Here is a 20,695-nt window from a genome sequence, read left to right as displayed (position 1 = left end):
TAAATAAATGATAATTTGCAATTGTAGATATTTGGGAGGAAAGTGATGCTATGATTTAGAAATATGCAGTGTGGAACAGTTAAATCAGTTAGTGGACATGTCTATGGTCCCTTTTGTGGTGAGGACATTTGAAGTTTACTCTCCTAAGCAACCTTAAAATGAACTGTACTCTATTAATAACTATTCTAAGCCCTGCACATTTCTTTGAAAAACAGATTTCTCCTGTCTGAGGTTTTGTACCCTTTGACCATCATCTTCCCAACCTGCAGCCTCAGTTACTACTTTCTACTCTTTGTTTTCTATGAGTTCAATTGCTTTAGATCCCCAAATGAGGGACAGCGTGTGGGATTTATCTGTCTGTGCCTGGCTTATTTCACGGCATAACGTTCTCCAGTTGATCATGTGACAAACGGCAGGGTAGCGATCTCTTTACCCATGCACCTGTGGACGGAGCATAGGCTGATTGTGCGATCAGTTGTTGAGTACATGAATATGGAGGTTCACACTGCCTGTTGCAGTCAGCTTTGAGTTGCTGGACAAACATCTGACCAAAAGCAGCCTATAGGATGAAGGGATTTATTTCAGGCTTACAAACTCCAGGGGAACGCCATCAGTGCAGGAAGAGGCTGTCTCATTTCAATAGAGCCATGCAGAGAGACACCATCAAACAGCCAGCAGACACCAAAAAGCCAGCAAACTTGAACAGCCAAACTCAAGCTGCTCTCAAGACACTTAGTAGGGCTGGACTACAAGATCCACCCCCCAGTGACACGTCCCCTGTATCAGGGACCTGCCTGCTGGGGGGGCTCAAGTTGCAAGCTCAATTTTGATGAAACATCTGAGTCTATGGGCCATACATTCCAACTGTCATATTCAAACTACCACACTGCCTGTTCAGTTTTGCCAAAGACTCTGCAGGCAGCCTGGAAGGGTGTTTTGAAAGTCTTCGCACTCACACACACAACGCCTCCCTTTCACTTCCCATGGTATGTCATGCTCTTTCTGCTTCCATCTCTTCTCCCCTTGTTGTCCAATCCTAACCTAGCTTCCAGGGTAAGTAGAGGTAAAACAGTAAAGGAGGGGAGGAAGAAGAGAATACACTGAGAAAGTCATGCATCACAAATATTATGGAGACAAAAAAAAATAAATAAATAAAGCTCTTCTTAGCAATCAACCAGAAGAAAGATTATAATGAAAAAGGAGGGCTGGGAGATGGCTCAGTGGTTAAAGGTATTTTCTTGTAGAGCCTGATGGCTCAGGTCCCATTCCCCAGTTCTCATATAAAGCCAGATGCACTAAGTGGCACATGCATCTGAGTTCATTTGCAATGGCAATAGGCTCTGGTGTCCCATTCTCTCTCTGTGTCTCTCAAATTTAAAAAAATAAAATGGGGCTGAAGAGATGGCTTAGTGGTTAAGCTCTTGCCTGTGAAGCCGAAGGACATTGGTTCAAGGCTCGATTCCCCAGGACCCACGTTAGCCAGATGCACAAGGGGGCGCATGCATCTGGAGTTCATTTGCAGGGGCTGGAGGCCCTGGCGCACCCATTCTCTCTCTCTCTCTGTCTGCCTCTTTCTCTCTCTGTTTGTTGCTCTCAAATAAATAAAAATGAATAAAAAAATTACAAAAAAATAAAATGGAAAGTATGGATGATAAAATATAAAACCAGGACTACAGAACACTAAACTGCTCCATCTTGAGTGAAGCCATCTTGTTCTGGAAACAGTTCTGCCTCTCCTGCATAGGCCTCCAGCTCTACTGGGCACCAACCTGAAGTCCCAGAGCCCTGGAATCCCACCAGGGGGCAGGAGGCCCGGGCTCTTGAGTGCACAGGACTTGCGCCAGAGAACGTACCTGTTCACCGCTTCAAAGCTCTGTTTCAGCTCAGCACAGCGCTGGTCCATCTGGTTGGAGAGCTGGAAACGAGACCAGCGTTAACAATACGAAAGCGAGGTCCCCAGGCTGCTGCGATCTGCATCGTCTGGGAAGCCTTTCCCACACTAGCGTGCTCCCCTCCTTCTCCCACATTACCGGTGAGGAATGAACAACTCGGACCTTGCTCCACTGTTCTACACCTAGTCAGCTCATCCTGCTGGTGCGTGGCAAGAACTCTTCTACTCATTAGCCTCTACATCTGGTTTCCTGGTAGACTATCATTCATGACCTTCAGAGTCTTTCACATAATTCAATTGGGCAATCACTGAGCAAAAGGTCACACACAAATAATAATAATAATAATAATAATAATGCTGCTCAGACTCTGCCTTCAAGGAAGTATAAGCCAATCCTTACAGGCTGGGCTCTGGCAGACAGGATTTTCCCTTTTCAGATGACCCTCTGCTGCACAACATCAGATCCTCTGGCCAGTGTCTCAGAGGTAAGGGAGACCTCAAAGCTGGTCAGGGCCCACAGTCAGCTAGGATACAACTTCAGGGTTTGTCCTGTCCCTCTCTGAGGAGGAGGGGGAGGAGAGGGGTCCTGGCCCAACCAAGAAGTCAGCCCCAGCCACTGACTGGGGTCTTGCCAGCTGTGGTGGTTTGATTCAGGTGTCCCCCATAAACTTAGGTGTTGTGAATGCTAGCTCCCCAGCTGATGGATATTTGGGAATTAATGCCTCCTGGAGGGAGTGTATTGTTGGGAGCGGGTTTAAGGGCTTTATAGCCAGTTTCCCTTGCCAGTGTTTGGCACACCCTCCTGTTGCTGTGGTCCACCTTATGTTGGCCAGGGGGTGATGTCCACCCTGTGTTCATACCATCGTTTTTCCCTGCCATCGTGGAGCTTCCCCTTGAGCCTGTAAGCCAAAATAAATCTCTTTTTCCCAGAAGCTACTCTTGGTTGGGTGATTTCTACCAGCAATGCGAACTGGACTGCAACACCAGCCAATGCTTCTTCCTCCTCTAGCCACACTACAAGTGGGGATGTTTTCAAGACGCAAGGACCCTCCGCAGAAATACTCTCTAAAGCTGTCTTCCGTAGGATCCATGCCTGGGAGTCAACATGTAAATTTGAGCCAGGTGTGGCAGCGCATGCCTTTAATCCCAGCACTGGGGAGGCAGAGGTAGGAGGAACTCCATGAGTTCGAGGCCATCCTGAGACTCCATAGTGAATTCCAGGTCAGCCTGGGCTGGAGTGAGACCCTACCTTGAAAAACCAAAATAAATAAATAAATAAATAAATTTGCCTGATGTCCCACCCACTGCTGAGCTTAACGACTTGATGCAAATGAGGCACCATCTTCAAGTTTCAATTTTAATTTCCCCTCTATAGGAGGCATCAACCTGGCAGGATTTTCACAGAAATAAGATAAAGGATTGGTGGTGGTGGTTGTGGGGCGTAGGGTTCAGTCATGAGCCAGGTCACTATAGATGGATTCAGACATGCCTGAGACACATTAGGTTTCAGTAACACCAGGGAAGATGTTTTTGATTATAGCTCTTGCCTATTGTTCCAGCCCAGGCCACCAAGCCCACCTGCCCGAACTGAGGGAGAAGGATCCAAGATGAAACTAATCATAAACATGGGGACCAGGGTTACTCAGGCCCCCAGGAAGCATGCAGAGTGTGAAGGGACCCCAGCAATTTTGAAGAGGGGGCTCTGGCGGCTTTAGCAGTCACAGTCGGGCCCTGGGCTTCCAGGAAGCTTTGGCGTGGCTCTGGAGGGACACTTCTTCATGCCTGTGCCATTAGTGACAGCCTGGTAACCTTGGAAACTCACCTGACCACCGAGGAAGAATGACTGGTGACCAGAGACAGGCTAGAGGCACCTCTGAAGAGCTGCTCTAGGAAATGGACTTTTACCACGTGAGTGTTTGCACTTACTGACAAGGGAAATAGTACTTGGTGCACAGCTCTATTTGCAAGGTCCTGTCGCCTGGCCAGCAGGGCTCTTGGAGGGAAGTCCCTGGAGTCTGCCCTGACACATGGATGACCTGAAAACAGGCTGACACAAGAATCACTCACCAATTTCTGGGCAGACTGGTGGTCTCTGTTCATTTGTTCTATTATTGCTGTCAGCTCTGAGATCTGCTCTTCGAGGTCAGAAATGATACCAGTCCTGGGTGGGGGAAAGGAAGACCTCCATCATTCTCAGAAGCTGCTGTTCCGTACCAGCCAGACCCCTGGGCCACCTGACTACGAGGGCTGGGGACAGTTATGCCATGTTCTGGACTGGTCAGGTGGCCTGGATTAAAGCATGTCATAGTGGGCAGCTGCACTCAGATCTGGCTGTTAGGGCAAGCTATCCAGAAGTGACCAGGATGGTGTGGCAGTGAGGTGTCCTTTAAGTAGAAGAGAAACGGGAGTATGTGACGATTTATTGGGGGCTGGCTTGGTAATGATAATTGTTTAGAGGACTAGGGAACAAGGAGGCGGGGAGTATTTAAGCTGGCACTGGATCACAGCCAGGGAACAGGCTGTAGATGGGGCCATGAGTGGCTTTCAGCTGAGTGTGGAGGCACACACCTGTGATCCCCAACACTCAAGAGCAGGAGGACCATGAATTTGAGACTATCCTGGGGCATACAGCAATATACTGCCTCAAAACAAAGCAAAAAACCAACAACAACCAAACAAGGGACAACAAAAAATAAGTGGTTTTCAGAATATATAAGGGCTTTCTGTGCTCCTTGGCATCAGGCTATCACAATATCAGTCAGAGTAGGCAGGGTAACATGTAACACTGTGTACAGCCGAGCCTCGAGGAAGGCTTTAACTTCAAAGAAACCCAGGGAAGAGGAGACTAGAGGCAGAAGAAGCCAGGGAAGAGAGAGACAGGGTATGGGGAAATTGAACAGACAGAGAACCCTTGTCTTTTTTTTTTAATATTTTTTGTTCATTTTTTATTTATTTATTTGAGAGCGACAGACACAGGGAGAAAGACAGATAGAGGGGGAGAGAGAGAATGGGCGCGCCAGGGCTTCCAGCCTCTGCAAACGAACTCCAGACACGTGCGCCCCCTTGTGCACCTGGCTAATGTGGGACCTGGGGAACTGAGCCTCGAACCGGGGTCCTTAGGCTTCACAGGCAAGCGCTTAACCGCTAAGCCATCTCTCCAGCCCAACCCTTGTCTTTTAAACATGACCTTCACTAGAAGCAATATTCACAGCATTACCAGGGAACAAAATCAGCATGAGCTATTGTGTTTCATTACCCCACAAAAGGTACAACTTTCTTATGCAAGCCAAGAGGTAGTTGTGGCGCTATCTTGATGATGGATGCACGGTTCATTCCTGCAGAGAGTGGTGGGTTTGAGGAGGGAAGAGAAAATGGAGGCAGAATGCCACCACTGGATGGGAAGACAGGGACACGGGGCACTGACTGGCTCAGGTTGGGGCAATGCATGGCCTCTAGGGCACGACTTCAGTAGTGGAGGTCAGGAACAAAAGGCCTGAAGTGCAGCAGTGTGGGTTCCTGGATCCTCGTTTTGGGGCCGGCCATGGTCCCCCTGAAGGCTCCAGGGTACCCTGAAGGCACCCAGGCAACTGGGGTGGGTGAGATCATGAAAGAAAACGAGTTTCGGGAGGATTTCAATGTGCACAGCTCTCTCTGTTTATTGTCAGGGAAATGGGTTTATAAGCATCTGATGGGGGGAGAGGACCCTAAAGGGATTGGTGCGTTTAAATGCTGCTGACCTATGCCTAGGGTCGTTCTTTCCAGCACGTGGGGGGGGAGGGGGTGTCAGGTGATCCAGGGTCTCAGGGGGATGGGCTGCATGGAGGTGCTGGCTGATAAGGAGTTTCTTAGGCAACTGGCCAAAGGTCACAGGGCTATGGGCACAGCCTAAGTTCAGGGGTGCCCAGCTTGGAGAGGAAGTGGCCTCCTGTAGCCCAGGGGTCCTTGGCTGTGTCTGGCAGCTCAGGCCCCTCTCCTGAAGGCTCCAGGCGGTGGTTGGCAGTGCTCGACAGAGCAGGATTTCAGGGAAGTAGAGACAGGAATGAAAGGTCAGGTGGTAGGCCTGACGTGTGGGGACAAACTCCGCCTGGCACTGGAGGATAGCCAACAGGCCTGGGCTTCTGAGAAAGAGAAGATGGCTCAGCTAGATGAAGCTGGGCCAGAACTTCCCATGTGGCATCCCCCGGAGGCATGAACTGAGTGGCATTTTTGGACTGCTTATAGTGAGAGGGGAGATGCCTGTTCCAGCCTTCCAGAAACTCTGACTTCACTCTTCGTTCCCACGCTCCAAATCCACAGTTTCATGATCGCTTGTTCCTCAGACCCAGGAGGGATTTTATTTTCTCCTCAGCAAGGGTCACACTAGCTGGTTCTCATCCCTGCAGCAACTTCAGAGCAGGGCTCTGTGTTCCGGGTGTGAATGCCAGGGGTTTACTTCTGAGGCCAGGCCAGGCTAGACTGGCTGGGCAGAGCCAGCTCTTAGGAGGTGTGAGTCTAAAGATCTTACCTGGAGAATGTGTCTTTGCTCAGAATGTCAGAGTCCAGCTGCTTTGGCTTAGTGAACATCTCATCTCCCAAGGTGACTGAAATCTGCTCCCGATTTCGAACAAGTTGATAGCCAGGTGACACGTTGATTACTTCCTGGCTCCGCTTGTGGGAGGTAAAGTAAAATTGTAGACCTGGAGGGTTGAGATGGCTCCAGACCTTCTACGACTGCTTAACCTCATAAAAGCAAAACTACAGTGCCAAGACACCAGTCCTTTCTGCATCCGCGTCTAGCCACCACGCCCTCTCGCCTCTTTCAGATCCAACTCCCACATTCGACGGGCACCTGGATGTCCCTAGTGACCACTTAAGGTCATCAGTACCAAGCTGAACCACCGACCCCACACTGCCCTGGCCCTGTTTCTCTCCCACATTCCCCCAATGCAACCAGAGCCATGTAGGAACACCCTCCACTCCACGGGCAGCCAGCCACTGTGGGAACTTCTCAGCTTTTAGAATTGGGAAGGTTCAAGTGTCAATCTCTAATTCTGCCATCAGCCTGTAGATATTTAATGTCTCTGTGACTCAGTTTCTCCATCAGAAAATCAGAATGCTAATTCTTCCTCAAAGTGCTTTTGTAAAGAAAAAAAAAAACATGTGAGGAAATGGCTAGGATGCGTGCAAAAAATGTCAAATGTTTATTTTCTTTCCCTCACTAGATGATAAGTCAGAATCCGGGTGGGACCACTGGCTGGCTGGACCGGGATGAGACTATAGCTTCTGGAGGTGTGTGGGATAGACACCCGGCAGTACTGAGCCACTGAACTCATGGTACTCCTCCTTCCCCTGCCTCTGGAGTGTTGGGTTAGTGTGCACCACCTGCACGGCTCTCTCCTCAGCTCTTTCCCCAGCTCCCTCTCACCCCTGCACGCCTCAGGAGCCCTGACACCAATTGCCCCAGGATTCGCGGCGTTCCCATATAGCACCATCTGGACTTCCTGGTGACACTCCCAGGCTCCAGACGAGGCTGGACCAAGTGGCTGGGGTTAGTCACGGTTTGGTTACTTACGACCGCATATAACATGCACCACTAACAGCACAAGAACTGCTCCTAGCATCATTGTTAAGGTTGATCAAGGTGAGAGTGTGTGACAGACAAGTGCTGGATCAATGTCCCCTGCCCTCTCCCCATTTTTACTCACAGAAGGTAGTTTACTGTTCTCCTCTTGCCTTCCCAAATGCACTTTCTCTCTGCAAGAGAAAGATGTACTCAGATCAATGGGAGCATTAGGAAGGCCAAAGCTTAGGGGCTACACCCTGATGCCACCATCCCTGACCTCGGCCATTCAACCTTCTTAGGGGAACCCCTAGATAGCTGGGAAACCCTCTGACAGAGGGCTCTAAAGAGGTTGAAATCTTTTGAGGTACAGTCTCATTCTGACCAGGCTAACATGACACTCAGTCTACATTCCCAGGTTGGTCTCAAACTCACAGTGGTCCTCCTACCTCTGCCACCCAAGTACTGGGATTAAAGGTGTGCACCGGGCTGGAGAGATGGCGTAGCGGTTAAGCGCTTGCCTGTGAAGCCTAAGGACTCCGGTTCGAGGCTCGGTTCCCCAGGTCCCACGTTAGCCAGATGCACAAGGGGGCGCACGCGTCTGGAGTTCGTTTGCAGAGGCTGGAAGCCCTGGCGCGCCCTTTCTCTCTCTCTCCCTCTGTCTGACTTTCTCTCTGTGTCTGTCGCTCTCAAATAAATAAATTAAAAAAAAAAAAAAAGAAAAAGGTGTGCACCACCATGCCAGAGAGCTTGCCACTTTCTCTGGCCTCATCTCCTACAGTTCTCTCCTCACTCTTTCCACTCATGCCATCCTGGCCTCTTGGCTTCCCTAGCAGTTCCTGCTCAGGGACCTCAGTCTCATTGTCTTTCCCTACCCCCCACCACCGCCACTGTGAGGGTCACCTGTTCCAGACCAGCTGCTCCACACAGGGACCTGCTCTGATCTCCCTGTAAAAAAACAGCTACCTAGGCTTACATTCCCCACTCCCTTTCTGTGCATTACTTTCCTACGTGGCACTTGCCAAGCTTGTTTACAGTTACCTCTCACCCTGCTAGACATACATAACTGAAACAGCGCCTAAGACATCGATTCTCAATAGATATGTTCCAAATAAATAAATGAATGAAATAGGGTTCACTAAAAGACCTAAAATTAAGTTATATTTCTAAGTTTGTCAAATGTGAGTAAAATTTTTAATTTGTGACTAAAATAGAGATATGGCTGGTGTGGTGACTTGATTTCGGTGTCCCCCATAAACTTATGTATTCTGAATGCTAGGTCCCCAGCTGATGTCAATTTGAGAATTAAAGTCTCTTGGAGGGAGTATAATATTGGGGGTGGGCTTATGGGTATTATAGCCTGCTTCCTCTTGCCTCTTGTTTGGCACACTCTCCTTTTGCTGTTGTCCATCTGATTTTGGCCAGGCTTTGCTCATGCCATCATGGAGTTTTTCCTTAAGTCTCTAAGCCAAAATAAGCCCTTTCCTTCCACAAGCTGCTCTTGGTTGGCTCTTTTCTGCCAGCAACATGAACCTGACTACAACAGTAAAATTGGTACCAGAATTGGGGTGGGTTGTTGCTGATAGAAACCTGATTGTGTGGCTTTGGACTTTTGGAACTGCTTTGCAGGAGGATTGTGGACAAATTTGAAACCTTGGCCTAAGAGATGCCTTGCAGTGCTTTAAGTATAGCCTCATGCACTATTCTGGTGAGAGTTGAAATACCTGAATGCAGTAAGAAGTATGCACTGTGAGGTTTGTCTTAGGAAGGTGAGAAAGAGCTTTGCCTGGACTGGGCTAGCAGCAGTATGTGTATGAGGCTTACTGCTAGGTCTGTGTCCTGAGAACTCATGCAGGGCTGCATTGCATAGAAATGGACTGGTGTGAACCGAGGGATATGACACAGAAATGAAATTTTTGGGCAGAAACTTCTGTCCATTCAGTTGTATTTTGGTATTATGGCTCAGTTAAAAGACCAGTTGGACAGAATGTAGTGGTTTGATACCTAAACACATTTATGCATACTGGGAGCTAGGTCCCCAGATGATGGCAATTTGGGAATTAGATCCACCTGGAGGCAGTGTATTGTTGAGGGTGGGCTTATGGGTGTTATAGCCAGTTTCCCCTTGCCAGTGTTTGGCACACTCTCCTGCTGCTGTTGTCCACCTGATGTTGGCCAGGAAGTGATGTCCACCCTTTGCTCATAATGGAGCTTCCCCTAGAGTCTGTAAGCCAAAATAAACCCTGTTCTTCCACAAGCTGTGCTTGGACAGGTGTTTTCTGCCAGCAACGTGAATCTGACTGCAGCAGCTAGTGAAATAGGTTAGTTGGTAGAGTGTCTACGTAGCATGCATGGAGCCCTGGGCTTGGTTACCAGCACCCCACCAATCATACATGCCCTAAAACAGAGATGGAATTGACAGAAAATCTTAGACACACACACACAGAAAGACCAGTTCGCTAAGGTGAGTCACCACCAATATATGTGGGCAGCTTGCCCAGGCTCCACAGCTGTGGTAAGCCTTAGTCTCTCCTGGAACTATTTGTAGCGACGTGAGTGCTGAGTGCAGAAGACATAGACTCTGCACGTAGGGCTATGAATCACCATGGGTTTGGTTTTCAGGAAATCACTAGATTTCAGCATTTCTCTGACATCCCTGGAAGCAAATTATCTCAAGTCAGGCAGGGATTGGAAATTCATGTGTGCATGTGTTAGATGATGTTATTCATTGCCTAAAGATACTTACTTTGGGGCAACAGCAGGTTTTGTTGTTTGGGGTGGGAGGTAAATGTGTTCTTTTGAAGTTGGTGCCAGAGGAGTTAGCCTGAAAATGAAAAATAAACAAATAAGAGGACCCTAGAGATTCAAAAACCTGTCTCCACTTTGCATTATAAGGACATCCCTATGGTTACCCCAAATTGAAATATATAGTGTGACAACTGGGATCCTGAACATCTGAGACTTTGAGACCCCAGGGCCAAGACCCTGGAACTTGTCCACTGTCCGAACAGGCAGAGCTTGGCCTCCCAGGTCCCAGTGCTCTTGTCTCTGGGGATGGGAAGTGCTGTCTCTAGGTCTTTCTATTTGGGAGCTGCACCTCCCATTACGCTTCAATGCTGAGACTTCCCTGTTGAAAGTCAGCAGGTTTGGCAAGGCCAGGTGAGCCCTCGGGCTGGCAGGGAAGGCAGAGAAAGCGAGACTTTCCGGCCCATTGGGAACCTACTGCTTGATTACTGGGAAAACTTGTAGGACAGAGAAAGTTATAAGCAAAATTCATGCCTCTTACATCTAGCTAGTTCAGGCCAGATAACTTACTTGGATTTCCCTGAGGAGGTCTTCGTGAGTGTCCTGGGAGTCTTGATTAGCTTCCGCGGTCCCACGTTCCAGGGGTCCCAGCAGGTACAGTAGACGAGAGGGTTGGGGTACATGGTCTCAGGCAGAGCAGTCCTGTCGCTAGGTCAGGAGGCCGTTACTGATACGAGAAAGCAAGAGCGGAGAGCTGAGGCACCTAGAATAAAGGCAAAAATAGAGACAAATTGGGAAGGACGAGGGAAGGCCCGAAGAACAGTGGAGGAGGCTGAGCTGTATAGAAGGAGACTCACAGCTTGCTACCAGATCTGAAAGCAATTAAACACATTCCGTAATTGAGCTGTTACTGTGATCCAGGTATACAATTAGTGCTCAACTATTGCTAGTTCAGATTTACAGTTGAGGATACACAGAGATGCCACAACATTTCAGAGTTGGGAGCACACACTGTCCAGGTTTCTAAAGCCTGGTTCCTTCACTGATCCACAACTAACTCTCCCTGGATGAAAAGAAATCCCTGGAAGCTTCAGCACAAGAACCTCATGAAAAACTAGCTATGTTTCTCTCACTATAGTCCAAATGACTCCCCTGGCTTCTCAGTCCTGGTCTCCTGGCTGAGTTACAGAGGAGAGCGCTTCTTCCCAGTGCCTCAAGATGAAACGCCACCCTCAGGGGCTGTGGGAGAGACAGCCACCAGGTACATTGAAGACTTGGTCACACTTGCTTATCTGCCTCTTTTCCACACCTCCACCCCAATGAAGGTCTAGAATTAAGATTTTTTTAAAAATATTTTATGGGATTTTAATTTATTTATTTGGGGGGGGAGAAATATAACAAAACAGGCAAATTATTTAGAAGTTTGGGGTTAAATTCTAAAAGAACTAGCTATAGGTGTTGGCAATAGTTGCCTCTACGGAATCTTGAGTACAACTCTCAGGTATGAAGCACAACACCGAAGCTGTGACTTTTCCTAATGAACTCATTAATGTCATCTCATTCATGTTATTTGACTTTTAAATGATATCAAGTCAGTTCATAAAAATAACAACAGGGGCTGGAGAGATGGCTTAGCGGTTAAGCGCTTGCCTGTGAAGCCTAAGGACCCCGGTTCGAGGCTCGGTTCCCCAGGTCCCACGTTAGCCAGATGCACAAGGGGGCGCACGCGTCTGGAGTTCGTTTGCAGAGGCTGGAAGCCCTGGCGCGCCCATTCTCTCTCTCTCCCTCTACCTGTCTTTCTCTCTGTGTCTGTCGCTCTCAAATAAATAAATAAAAATTAAAAAAAAAATAACAACAAACACCCCCCAAAAAATCATGAAAATCAATAACTTAACAGAAGGATTGCAATGATAGATAGCTTCAATTTCTAAGTCAGTGATTGGTTTCAATTCTGTCTTGGAATAAACTTGCTTAAGAGTCAGGACATAGTAAGCCTTTTTTATAACATGACTGATGTTTGAGAAATCCAGGTCTGTGGACTGATGCCTTGTAGAGGTAAAGGGGATGCCCTGGGGAGTAATCTCCTTTGTTGAGGAGGGCACTGACACTCAAAGTTGAGATGGCTAGTTACTTACCCTTCTGAAAATGCTCATTTAACAGCACAAATACAGGCTCACCCCATGACTGCTGGCTAAACGCATATGTATACTGGAGACCTGAGCCTTGTCCTGAGAGCCTGCAGCCAGTTGGGCAGTCAGCAGGAGAGCTGAGTGAGCTATGGGGCTGGAGCGGTAGATGCAACCTTGGAAGAAAGGCAAAGTGTACCAGTGGGGGAGGGGGTGGTAGGCTGGGCCAGAGGTCATGTGGAATAGGTGCTAGAAGCGAGGCTGGTAGACTGAGGAAGCACCTAAGGCCTGGATATCAGGTGACAGAGCCACCAGATGAACATCATCTATCTGGAGTCTGCTGTGTGGGGGACTCTGTTGGGGGTTATCGTGCGTCAGGAGTTTCAAGGAGATAGGTAAGGGAGGAAGATGGGGTTGAGCCAACCAGGTGACATGTGGCCACAGGGCCTCGGGTCCATGGGAGAGTCTAAAAAGGGAGGCTGCGCGGTAGCTTGAAAAACGTTTGCTTCTGCTTAGGTCCTGTGAGGCAAGGCATCCACCCTGAACCTGGGAGATTTAGCAGGAAGTGAGAGTCCGGGGCGGTCAGCTCCTAGCAACTGCCCTCCCAAACACATAGCTCACCTGACCAAAGGGCCTGTTTGGTTCTTAAAGGCCAGAACCACCCCATGACCCACTCTATGCCCTCCACTGAGCTTGGCATTGCAATTTGTCCCCAAGGGGTGTGCGATGACCCAGTGTTACCTCACTAATAAACTAGGTGATTGTAACCACAGGAAATAGCTCAGCAAGGAGAAAGCTATCAAAATGTTGTAACTGTCATTACAATATTATAGATAGTAAATGTTTTAAAACCGGAATGTATTCAAAATTGTATGTGTGATGCAATAACTCAGTAAAATCTTACAGGATTTTTTTATATAGTAATTTACATACACTGTTTACAATCTGTGAAAGGAATGGTGGTGTTGCTCAGTGGTAGAGTTCATGCCTTGTATGCATGAGGCCTTGGATTCAAAACCCAGCAGTGCAAAACAAAGCTTGTGGAAATAAGAACTGTGTATAAAATCATACAGAGTCACATGTATGCAAATGGCTACAATCATGTGAAAGTATGTATCTATGTGGACAAGTGTTAGAAAACAACACACTAAAAACATAAAACTTGTTCCAGAATGTCAGAATTATGATCCCCCTACACACGATATCTTTTAGTAACATTTTACTTGGGCCTTGAAATCTGGTGGGCTTGGCCTTTCATAGATACTCCTCTCCTTAGATGTGGGACTGCAAGAAACCTTTTCTGAGCCTGTTTCTTCACCTGCAAAAGGGGAGCAGTGGGATTTCGTGGGGGTGGGGGCTGCTCTGCTGGGCATACTAGAGAGACCCCTGAATCCTAATCACTAGACATCTCAGGGGCATTGTGCTGTGCGTATTAAAGGAGACCATGCAAGAAAGCTCACGGTGCACTAGCCAGCACGCAGCAGGTTCGTAAAAATCTGTGACTGGGGATAGAAATATCACGAACTGCTTTTTCCTTCTTTGTTTTAAAAGGATATGTTTTTGTGTATATGTTTATTAAATTGAAATAGGCTCATTATAAAGAAACTCACAGCAGAAAACCCTACGGAGATTTTATATACATATATATATATATATATATATATATATATATATATATAGATAATGTTAAATATATATATATAATATTTTATATACACACACACACACACACACACACACACAAAGTACTAACACCTACAGATGACCACTAAAAACGTTTTGGTTAATGCCTTTCAGAATTATCTATGTGCTAAAGAAATAAATTTATAAAATTTCTCAGAAAAGCGAACAAGCTATATTTATATCCTGGCTAACCTTATTTTGGACATCATAAGTTTCTTTTATGCAGATGATAGTAGATATATGTCATTGCTTTAAAAAATATTTTTAACTATTTCATTTATTTATTTGAGAGAAAAAATCAGAGAGAGAGAGAGAGAGAGGGAGAATGGGTGCACCAGGGCCTCTAGCCACTGCAAACAAACTCCAGATGCATGTGACACCTTGTGCATCTGGCTTTATGTGGGTCCTGGGAAATCGAACCTGGGTCTGTCGGCTTTGCAGGCAAGTGCCTTAACTGCTAAGCCATCTCTCCAGCCCATTTGCAATCATCTTTAAAACTCAAGCTTTCATAATGGAGAAATTTTAACAAATACTAAAGTGCATCTGGCTTTATGTGGGTACTGAGGAATCAAACTCAGCCTTGCAGGGTTTGCAAGAAAGCACTTTAACTCCAGCCCAAGCCGAGTATTTTAAAACAAACTTAAGAAAACAATCTTTAGGGCTGGAGAGATGGTTTAGCAGTTAAGACATTTGCCTGAGAAGCCTAAGGACTCAGGTTCAATTCCCCAGTACCCACATAAAGCAGATGTACAAGGTGGTACATGTGTCTGGAGTTCATTTGCAGTGGCTGGAGGACCTGGCATGGCCATTCTCTGTCTGCCTCTTTCTCTCATTTTCTCAATCAATAAATAAAAAGTTAATCACAAGAAAAACAATCTTTAAAGCAAGTCTGAAAGTTTCCACATTATCATGACTATAAATTTCCACTCTATCAATGTATTTCCTTTACATTTTTTACCACTTTAGTATTGATAAGTGTTTAGTTGGTTCTTTTTCTTATTCTAAAAATATGCTTTACTGTTTATTTATTTGTTCTTAAAAAGTAAAATTCTCTTCCTTAAGGACTTATTGGAGCCATACTCAGATTTTTTTGTTTGTTTGTTTTTTGTTTTCAAGGTACTGTCTCATTGTAGCTCAGGCTGACCTGGACTTCACTATGTAGTCTCAGAGTGGCCTTGAACTCACGGCGACCCTCCTACCTCTGCCTCCCGAGTGCTGGGATCAAAGGTGTGTGCTACCATGCCTGGCTGTAGTGAGAGTTTTTAAAAACCAGTAACACACGGTTAGGGACCATCAGCATAGACATGGGCTCTAGGGTGGGAACAGAATCTTGAAGCTATCTACTCCCACCCCGTTATTAAACGATGAGGCAGTCTGGGGTGTCAGGGAGGAACAAACAAGGTGGCAAGGAGGAATCTGAGGCCCTTGGGCAATGGCTACTCACTGATGAGTATGACAGCATTTGAGTATTTCATATAACGGTGCACACGAGTTCAGTGTCAGTCCTTGACTTTTAGTACCCTCTATAGAGGGGACCATGGCTAATAGTTTTTAAAGGATATTCTTTCAGAAATGGTTGTGTATAAATGGATGCCTTTATGTGTGTACAAGTCCTTATTCCTCCCCATAACTCAGTGCATCTGTACCTGATGCTGCCCCGTGATCTTTTCATGTCACAGGACCTCTAGTGGCTCTTTCCCTATTGGCACACATTGAGCACAATGCTTGTAGTGACTTGACATTGCATTGCAGGGCTCTCAGAATACAGGGTGTGTGTGGTTAGGATTTCCCCCTCCTCTGCTCCTTCCCTGCAGTCCTCTCTGATGAGTTGAGTCCCAGAAGACAGCAATGACACTGTGGTCACCACTGAGCCAGCAGAGGCTTCAGAGGCACTGGTTAGGTAGGATAAACAACCAGCAGAAAGCAAAAAGAGGGCTGGAGAATGGTTTAGTGGTTAAGACACTTGCCTGCAAAGCCAAAGGACCCAGGTTCGATTCCCCAGGATCCACGATCCACATAAGGCAGATGCACAAGATAGTGCATGCATCTGGAATTCATTTGCAGTGGCTGGAGGCCCTGGTGCATCCATTCTCTCTCTATCTCAAATAAATAAATAAAAATAAAATATTTAAAAAATACAAAACATCTGTGCTAAAGAACTTACCTTAGGTTGCTTAGATTTGTTTGTCTCACGGGTCCCTTTCCAAGTTGAGAGTCTTAAGGAAACCCCTGAGTCACTGAGAAATGATTCCCCATGAACATAACATCAGAGTTCATCTTAGGTCAAATCCAGAGGTTCCCAAACTCAGGGCTTCAGCAGTTATCCCCAGTAGTCGAGATGCCAAAGCAGAAATCCATAGTGCGGCGTGCAGAGACCAGTGAATGCTCTTACAAAGGCTGAGCTGGCATGGCTACGGGCTTCCCCTCTGAAGATAAGCCGGTTGTCCCCTGGTATTTCAACGAACGTCAGGCCAGAGGAGAAAGTCACCCTCCTCTCAGAGTACTTGGACTTGGCCTGACTTGTGAGGTTTGTTTTAGGGAGATGGCAGGTGAGGGCTTGTTTCTTTTATTGCCATGGAAACAGAATGGTAACACCCCATTGGCTGGAGACACTCTATTCCCAACAGCAGAAAGCCGGGCAGCAGCCTGTGGAGCTCTCCAAAGACTCAAATCAATGTCGTCCCGAAGCAGCCGGATTCACTTTCACTATTTGTCACGAGATAAAATAAGCTTAAGGTATATTTTCAGTGCAAGCAGAATGAAGCTGTTCTTCTAGTCCTCATCCGCCTATGACAGAGTCTTTGGAGGATTTGCAGTTCCTCTGTCATGTGCCCCCAGAAACTGAACTTAAGCCTCTGAATCCCTTGGGGAGGGAGGAGTCTTTTCTCAGTTACCAATAGTTTTTTTCTAAACTAAAAGTACTTGCCCAAAACCAACAGAAAAAAAAAACACAAAAAAGAAAATAGTACTTGCTTATTCATTTAGATTTTTAAATATTTTTTATGAGAGAGAGAGAGAGAGAGCAAGACCCACACAGTGTGAGAGAGAATTGGCATGACAGGGCCTCTAGCCACTGTAACCAAGCTCTAGACGCACGTGCCACCTCGTGTGCATGCACAACCTTGCGCACTTGTGTTACCTTGTGCATCCGACTTTCGTGGGATCTGGAGAGTCAAAACTGGGTCCTTATGCTTCATAGGCAAGTGCCTTAACTTTTAAGCCATCTCTCCAGCCCTCTTTTAGATTTTTATTGTAACTCATTAATAACATGCATTTTAAAAATGAAATCAGTTTTATTTAAGAATTTCTAGTGGTGGCAACTCTTATGAAAAGCATTCAAGCACAGGACTCAGAACTGCAGTGAGCAGCATTTGTATGGGGTAGCTGCCAGACATGATAACTTCGACCCTTCTTTGAGATACCTGAGCTCACTGGTGAAGACAGCTTCCAAGTTCTCCTGGGAAACACACCATGAAGCTCATGTTCTCAGCCCCTCAGCTTCACTTCAGTTCACGTTGCCACACTTCTGGATCAGAAACACAGGACAACAGGGCTGGAGAGATGGCTTAGTGGTTAAGACACTTTCCAGTGAAGCCTAAGGACCCATGCTCTACCCTCCATCTAGATCCCAGTTAGCCAGACACACAAAGGTGAGGCAAGCGCAAGGTCGCATATGCCCACTAGGTGGCACAAGCATCTGGAGTTTAATTTCAGTGGCTAAGGACCTGGTGCCCTAATTCTCTCTCTCTATCTGTTTCTCTCTCTAAAAAAAAAAGAAAGAAACAAAGGAGAACACACACCATACAGCACCCACAGCATTGACAAGGAGGCACAGAAAGTACAAGTACCGTTTCACTTAACACATTCAGCTAATGTGGGTTATCTAAGAACAGAACTCAAAGTCTTCCAACAGATGTGATGTCCTTTGAATGCAAAAACCTTCGTACATTATTTGCTGTCATTCCTCCCCACACACTCTCTCACCAAAGCCACAGGACTGGGTGACACATCTCGCCAAGTTGAAAGATACCCCTGGTGCACCACCAAGTCGCTCCTTCCCTTTCTTGCTTCCTCCCTTTCTCGCTCAATCTAGCCTTTCATGCCTCAGCACCACCACCAATCCCACACAAGGTTTCAAAAGTTCAAACAGCCTTCTGATTCCATCATTGCCTTGCATATGAACACCTTGTGTTCATAGCATTGCTATGACTCCATGAAACAAAGAGTAGTGGATAAAAATGGAACATCCAGGCTGGAGGGATGGCTTAGCGGTTAAGGTGTTTGCCTGCAAAGCCAAAGTACCCAGGTTCAATTCCCCAGGACCCACATTAGCCAGATGCACAAGGGGGCACATGTGTCTGGAGTTTGTTTGCAGTGGCTGGAGGCCCTGGCATGCTCATTCTCTTTCTCTCTCTCTCTTTCTCTGTCAAGTAAATAAATAAATCAAAATAAAACGTTAAAAAAAGATGGAACACCCACCATCAAAGACACAGCCTGCATAGAGTGATGATGAATTCCTGGAGGAGAAAGCATGTAGACAGAAGTGTTCCTATGGCAGACTATTTACAGCTCCCTTTCAATGAAGTGCTTCTGCCGTAAGCATTGAAATGAGATGAACTGGATCACCACCAAATCTGCTTCTTTCTAACTGTCTGTTGCTATTGGGCTTGGGTTTGGCATTAGCTGTATGCACACTGAGTCCTTTAATGATCGTGTCCTTGCCACAGAGAGACTGAGCCACCTGATCACCTGCAGGTGTGACAAGGGCAAAAACCCTGAGTGACTTGGGAATGACAGAAGAACTCCCACAGCTCATTGGCAGTCATGTCCACAAACACATTTCTGCTTCTCAAAGGCTCATCTGGGCTTTGCGTAGAATTCGGACATTTGCAGTCACACCATTGCCCATCTGTCATATGTCGCTGTGACCTTACTTTCACCTGGGTGTTGTATTCTGTAAAGCAAACGGAGCCAAACCTTTAAAAAATTATATTTATTTATGAGACAGAGAGAGAGAGAGAATGGGCATGCCAGAGCCTCCAGCCACTGCAAACAAAGTCCAGACACGTGCACCAATTGAGCATCTGGCTTATTCTTTGACTCTCATGAGTCAGGTAAGAGTTTACCAGAGAAGGGAGCTGACTGGAACTGCATGAAAGAGTTCACTGGCAGTTAAGAACGAAAACAGGTGGAGGAAGCAAAACTGGAAGCGGGGGACCCTGGTAGGAGTCTGTGGCAGAAGCAGGATGTGCCCTGCTGGTGTCCTCACCCTCTGTCCAGGGCAGCAGTAGGAATGGACAGAAGACACATTGGGACTGGGTGATCGTTGGGATGTCAGAGGCGAGGGGAAAGTGAGGACATGGGAACTGAATTTCTAGCTCCAGTGGCTAAATCTCAAGTTGTGGTGGTGAAATGTATTGATATTTACTGAGCTAGGCACACCTTGGGGATAAGCAGGTTCAGGTAGAGAGCATAGTTCAGTTCTGAATGTGTTGAGGTGCTGGGAGACAAGCAGGTGCTGGTGTCTGCTCCATGTTTCAGGAGTTCAAAGATGACTCTGGGCTAGAAACAGGGTTAGGCAGCAGAGTATATTTTAGGTGAAGGGAGTAGGTAAATTCACATAGGGAGATGCGATCAAGATGATGTAGAATTATAAAAACAACCATTTCGGGCTGGAGGGATGGCTTAGAGGGTGAGGTGTTTGCCTGCAAAGCCAAAGGACCCAGGTTCAATTCCCCAGGACCCACATTAGCCAGATGCACAAGGGAGTGCACATGTCTGGAGTTTGTTTGCAGTGGCTGGAGGCCACTGTCTCTCTCTCCTTCTTTCTCTGTCAAATAAATAAATAAATAAAAAGAATTCTTTAAAACAACAACTACAAAAAACAGCAACCATTTTATCAGCACGTGCTGGTGCACATCATTAATCCCAGCACTTGGGGAGCAGAGATAAGAGGATCATTGTGAGTTTAAGGCCAGCCTGGACTAGAGTGAGACCCTATCTCAAAAATTCAAAACACAAAACAAAGCAAAATAAAAAGACTCCAACTGTTTCTCAAGTTGAGTTCATGAAGAAACACATACTGTTCGTTAGGAGTGGCTTAAAGCCAAAGGAGGTCTGTTAGTTTTGTGCGACAGACAATCCAGAGACACGCAGTCAGCCAGTGGGAAGACCCAGCCTCCTCGTTAGGCAACCAGGCTCAGCCACGCCAGTCTTTGTGCTGATTGAGGGAAATCTCATAGTGACCTGTGGCTGCCGAGACCCCAAGTGCCATGAATAGACAAGGACACAGACATTCCACGCTTTTTTTTTTAAAGGAGAAAATTACAGAGGAATATTGATAAATTTGGTAGAGGCAAAGCTATCTCCATTGAGAGTACTTTGACTCTGTTTATTATGGAATTTATTTAAATATTTATTATTAATTATTAATTTAATATTTAATTATTAAAATATTTGAACCATGTCTTATGATTATCAAAAAGAAGTAGGAGCCAGGCATGGTGGCACACGCCTTTAATCCCAGCACTCAGGAGGCAGAGGTAGGAGGATTGCCGTGAGTTCGAGGCCACCCTGAGACTCCATAGTGAATTCCAGGTCAGCCTGGGCCAGAGTGAGACGCTGCCTTGAAAACAAACAACAACAACAATAACAAAAAAAAAGTAGAGTTTGGGTGAATAGTGGCTAGAAATGATGATATAATATGGAAAG

General features: G+C 46.5%; 1 protein-coding gene across 1 annotated transcript in view; it reads right to left on the bottom strand.

Annotated features, from left to right (window-relative positions):
* The window catches only part of Flacc1 (flagellum associated containing coiled-coil domains 1), a 31,414-nt gene extending 15,049 nt beyond the window's left edge, over window positions 1-16,365 (bottom strand). The window contains exons 1-7 of the mRNA XM_045148187.1: window positions 16,149-16,365; window positions 10,746-10,938; window positions 10,177-10,254; window positions 7,576-7,624; window positions 6,396-6,538; window positions 3,959-4,052; window positions 1,854-1,915 (exon numbers count right to left, since the gene is read on the bottom strand). Coding sequence (XP_045004122.1) covers window positions 1,854-1,915; window positions 3,959-4,052; window positions 6,396-6,538; window positions 7,576-7,624; window positions 10,177-10,254; window positions 10,746-10,858 — 539 coding nt within the window. The 5' untranslated portion in view covers window positions 10,859-10,938; window positions 16,149-16,365. The remainder of the gene's footprint in view (window positions 1-1,853; window positions 1,916-3,958; window positions 4,053-6,395; window positions 6,539-7,575; window positions 7,625-10,176; window positions 10,255-10,745; window positions 10,939-16,148) is intronic.
* Between the last annotated feature and the right edge of the window lie 4,330 nt (window positions 16,366-20,695).

This window comes from Jaculus jaculus, chromosome 4 (assembly GCF_020740685.1).
Source record: "Jaculus jaculus isolate mJacJac1 chromosome 4, mJacJac1.mat.Y.cur, whole genome shotgun sequence".
NCBI lineage: Eukaryota > Metazoa > Chordata > Mammalia > Rodentia > Dipodidae > Jaculus > Jaculus jaculus.
Note: the sequence above shows the minus strand (reverse complement) of the source record. Positions and strands in the feature narration are given on the sequence as shown.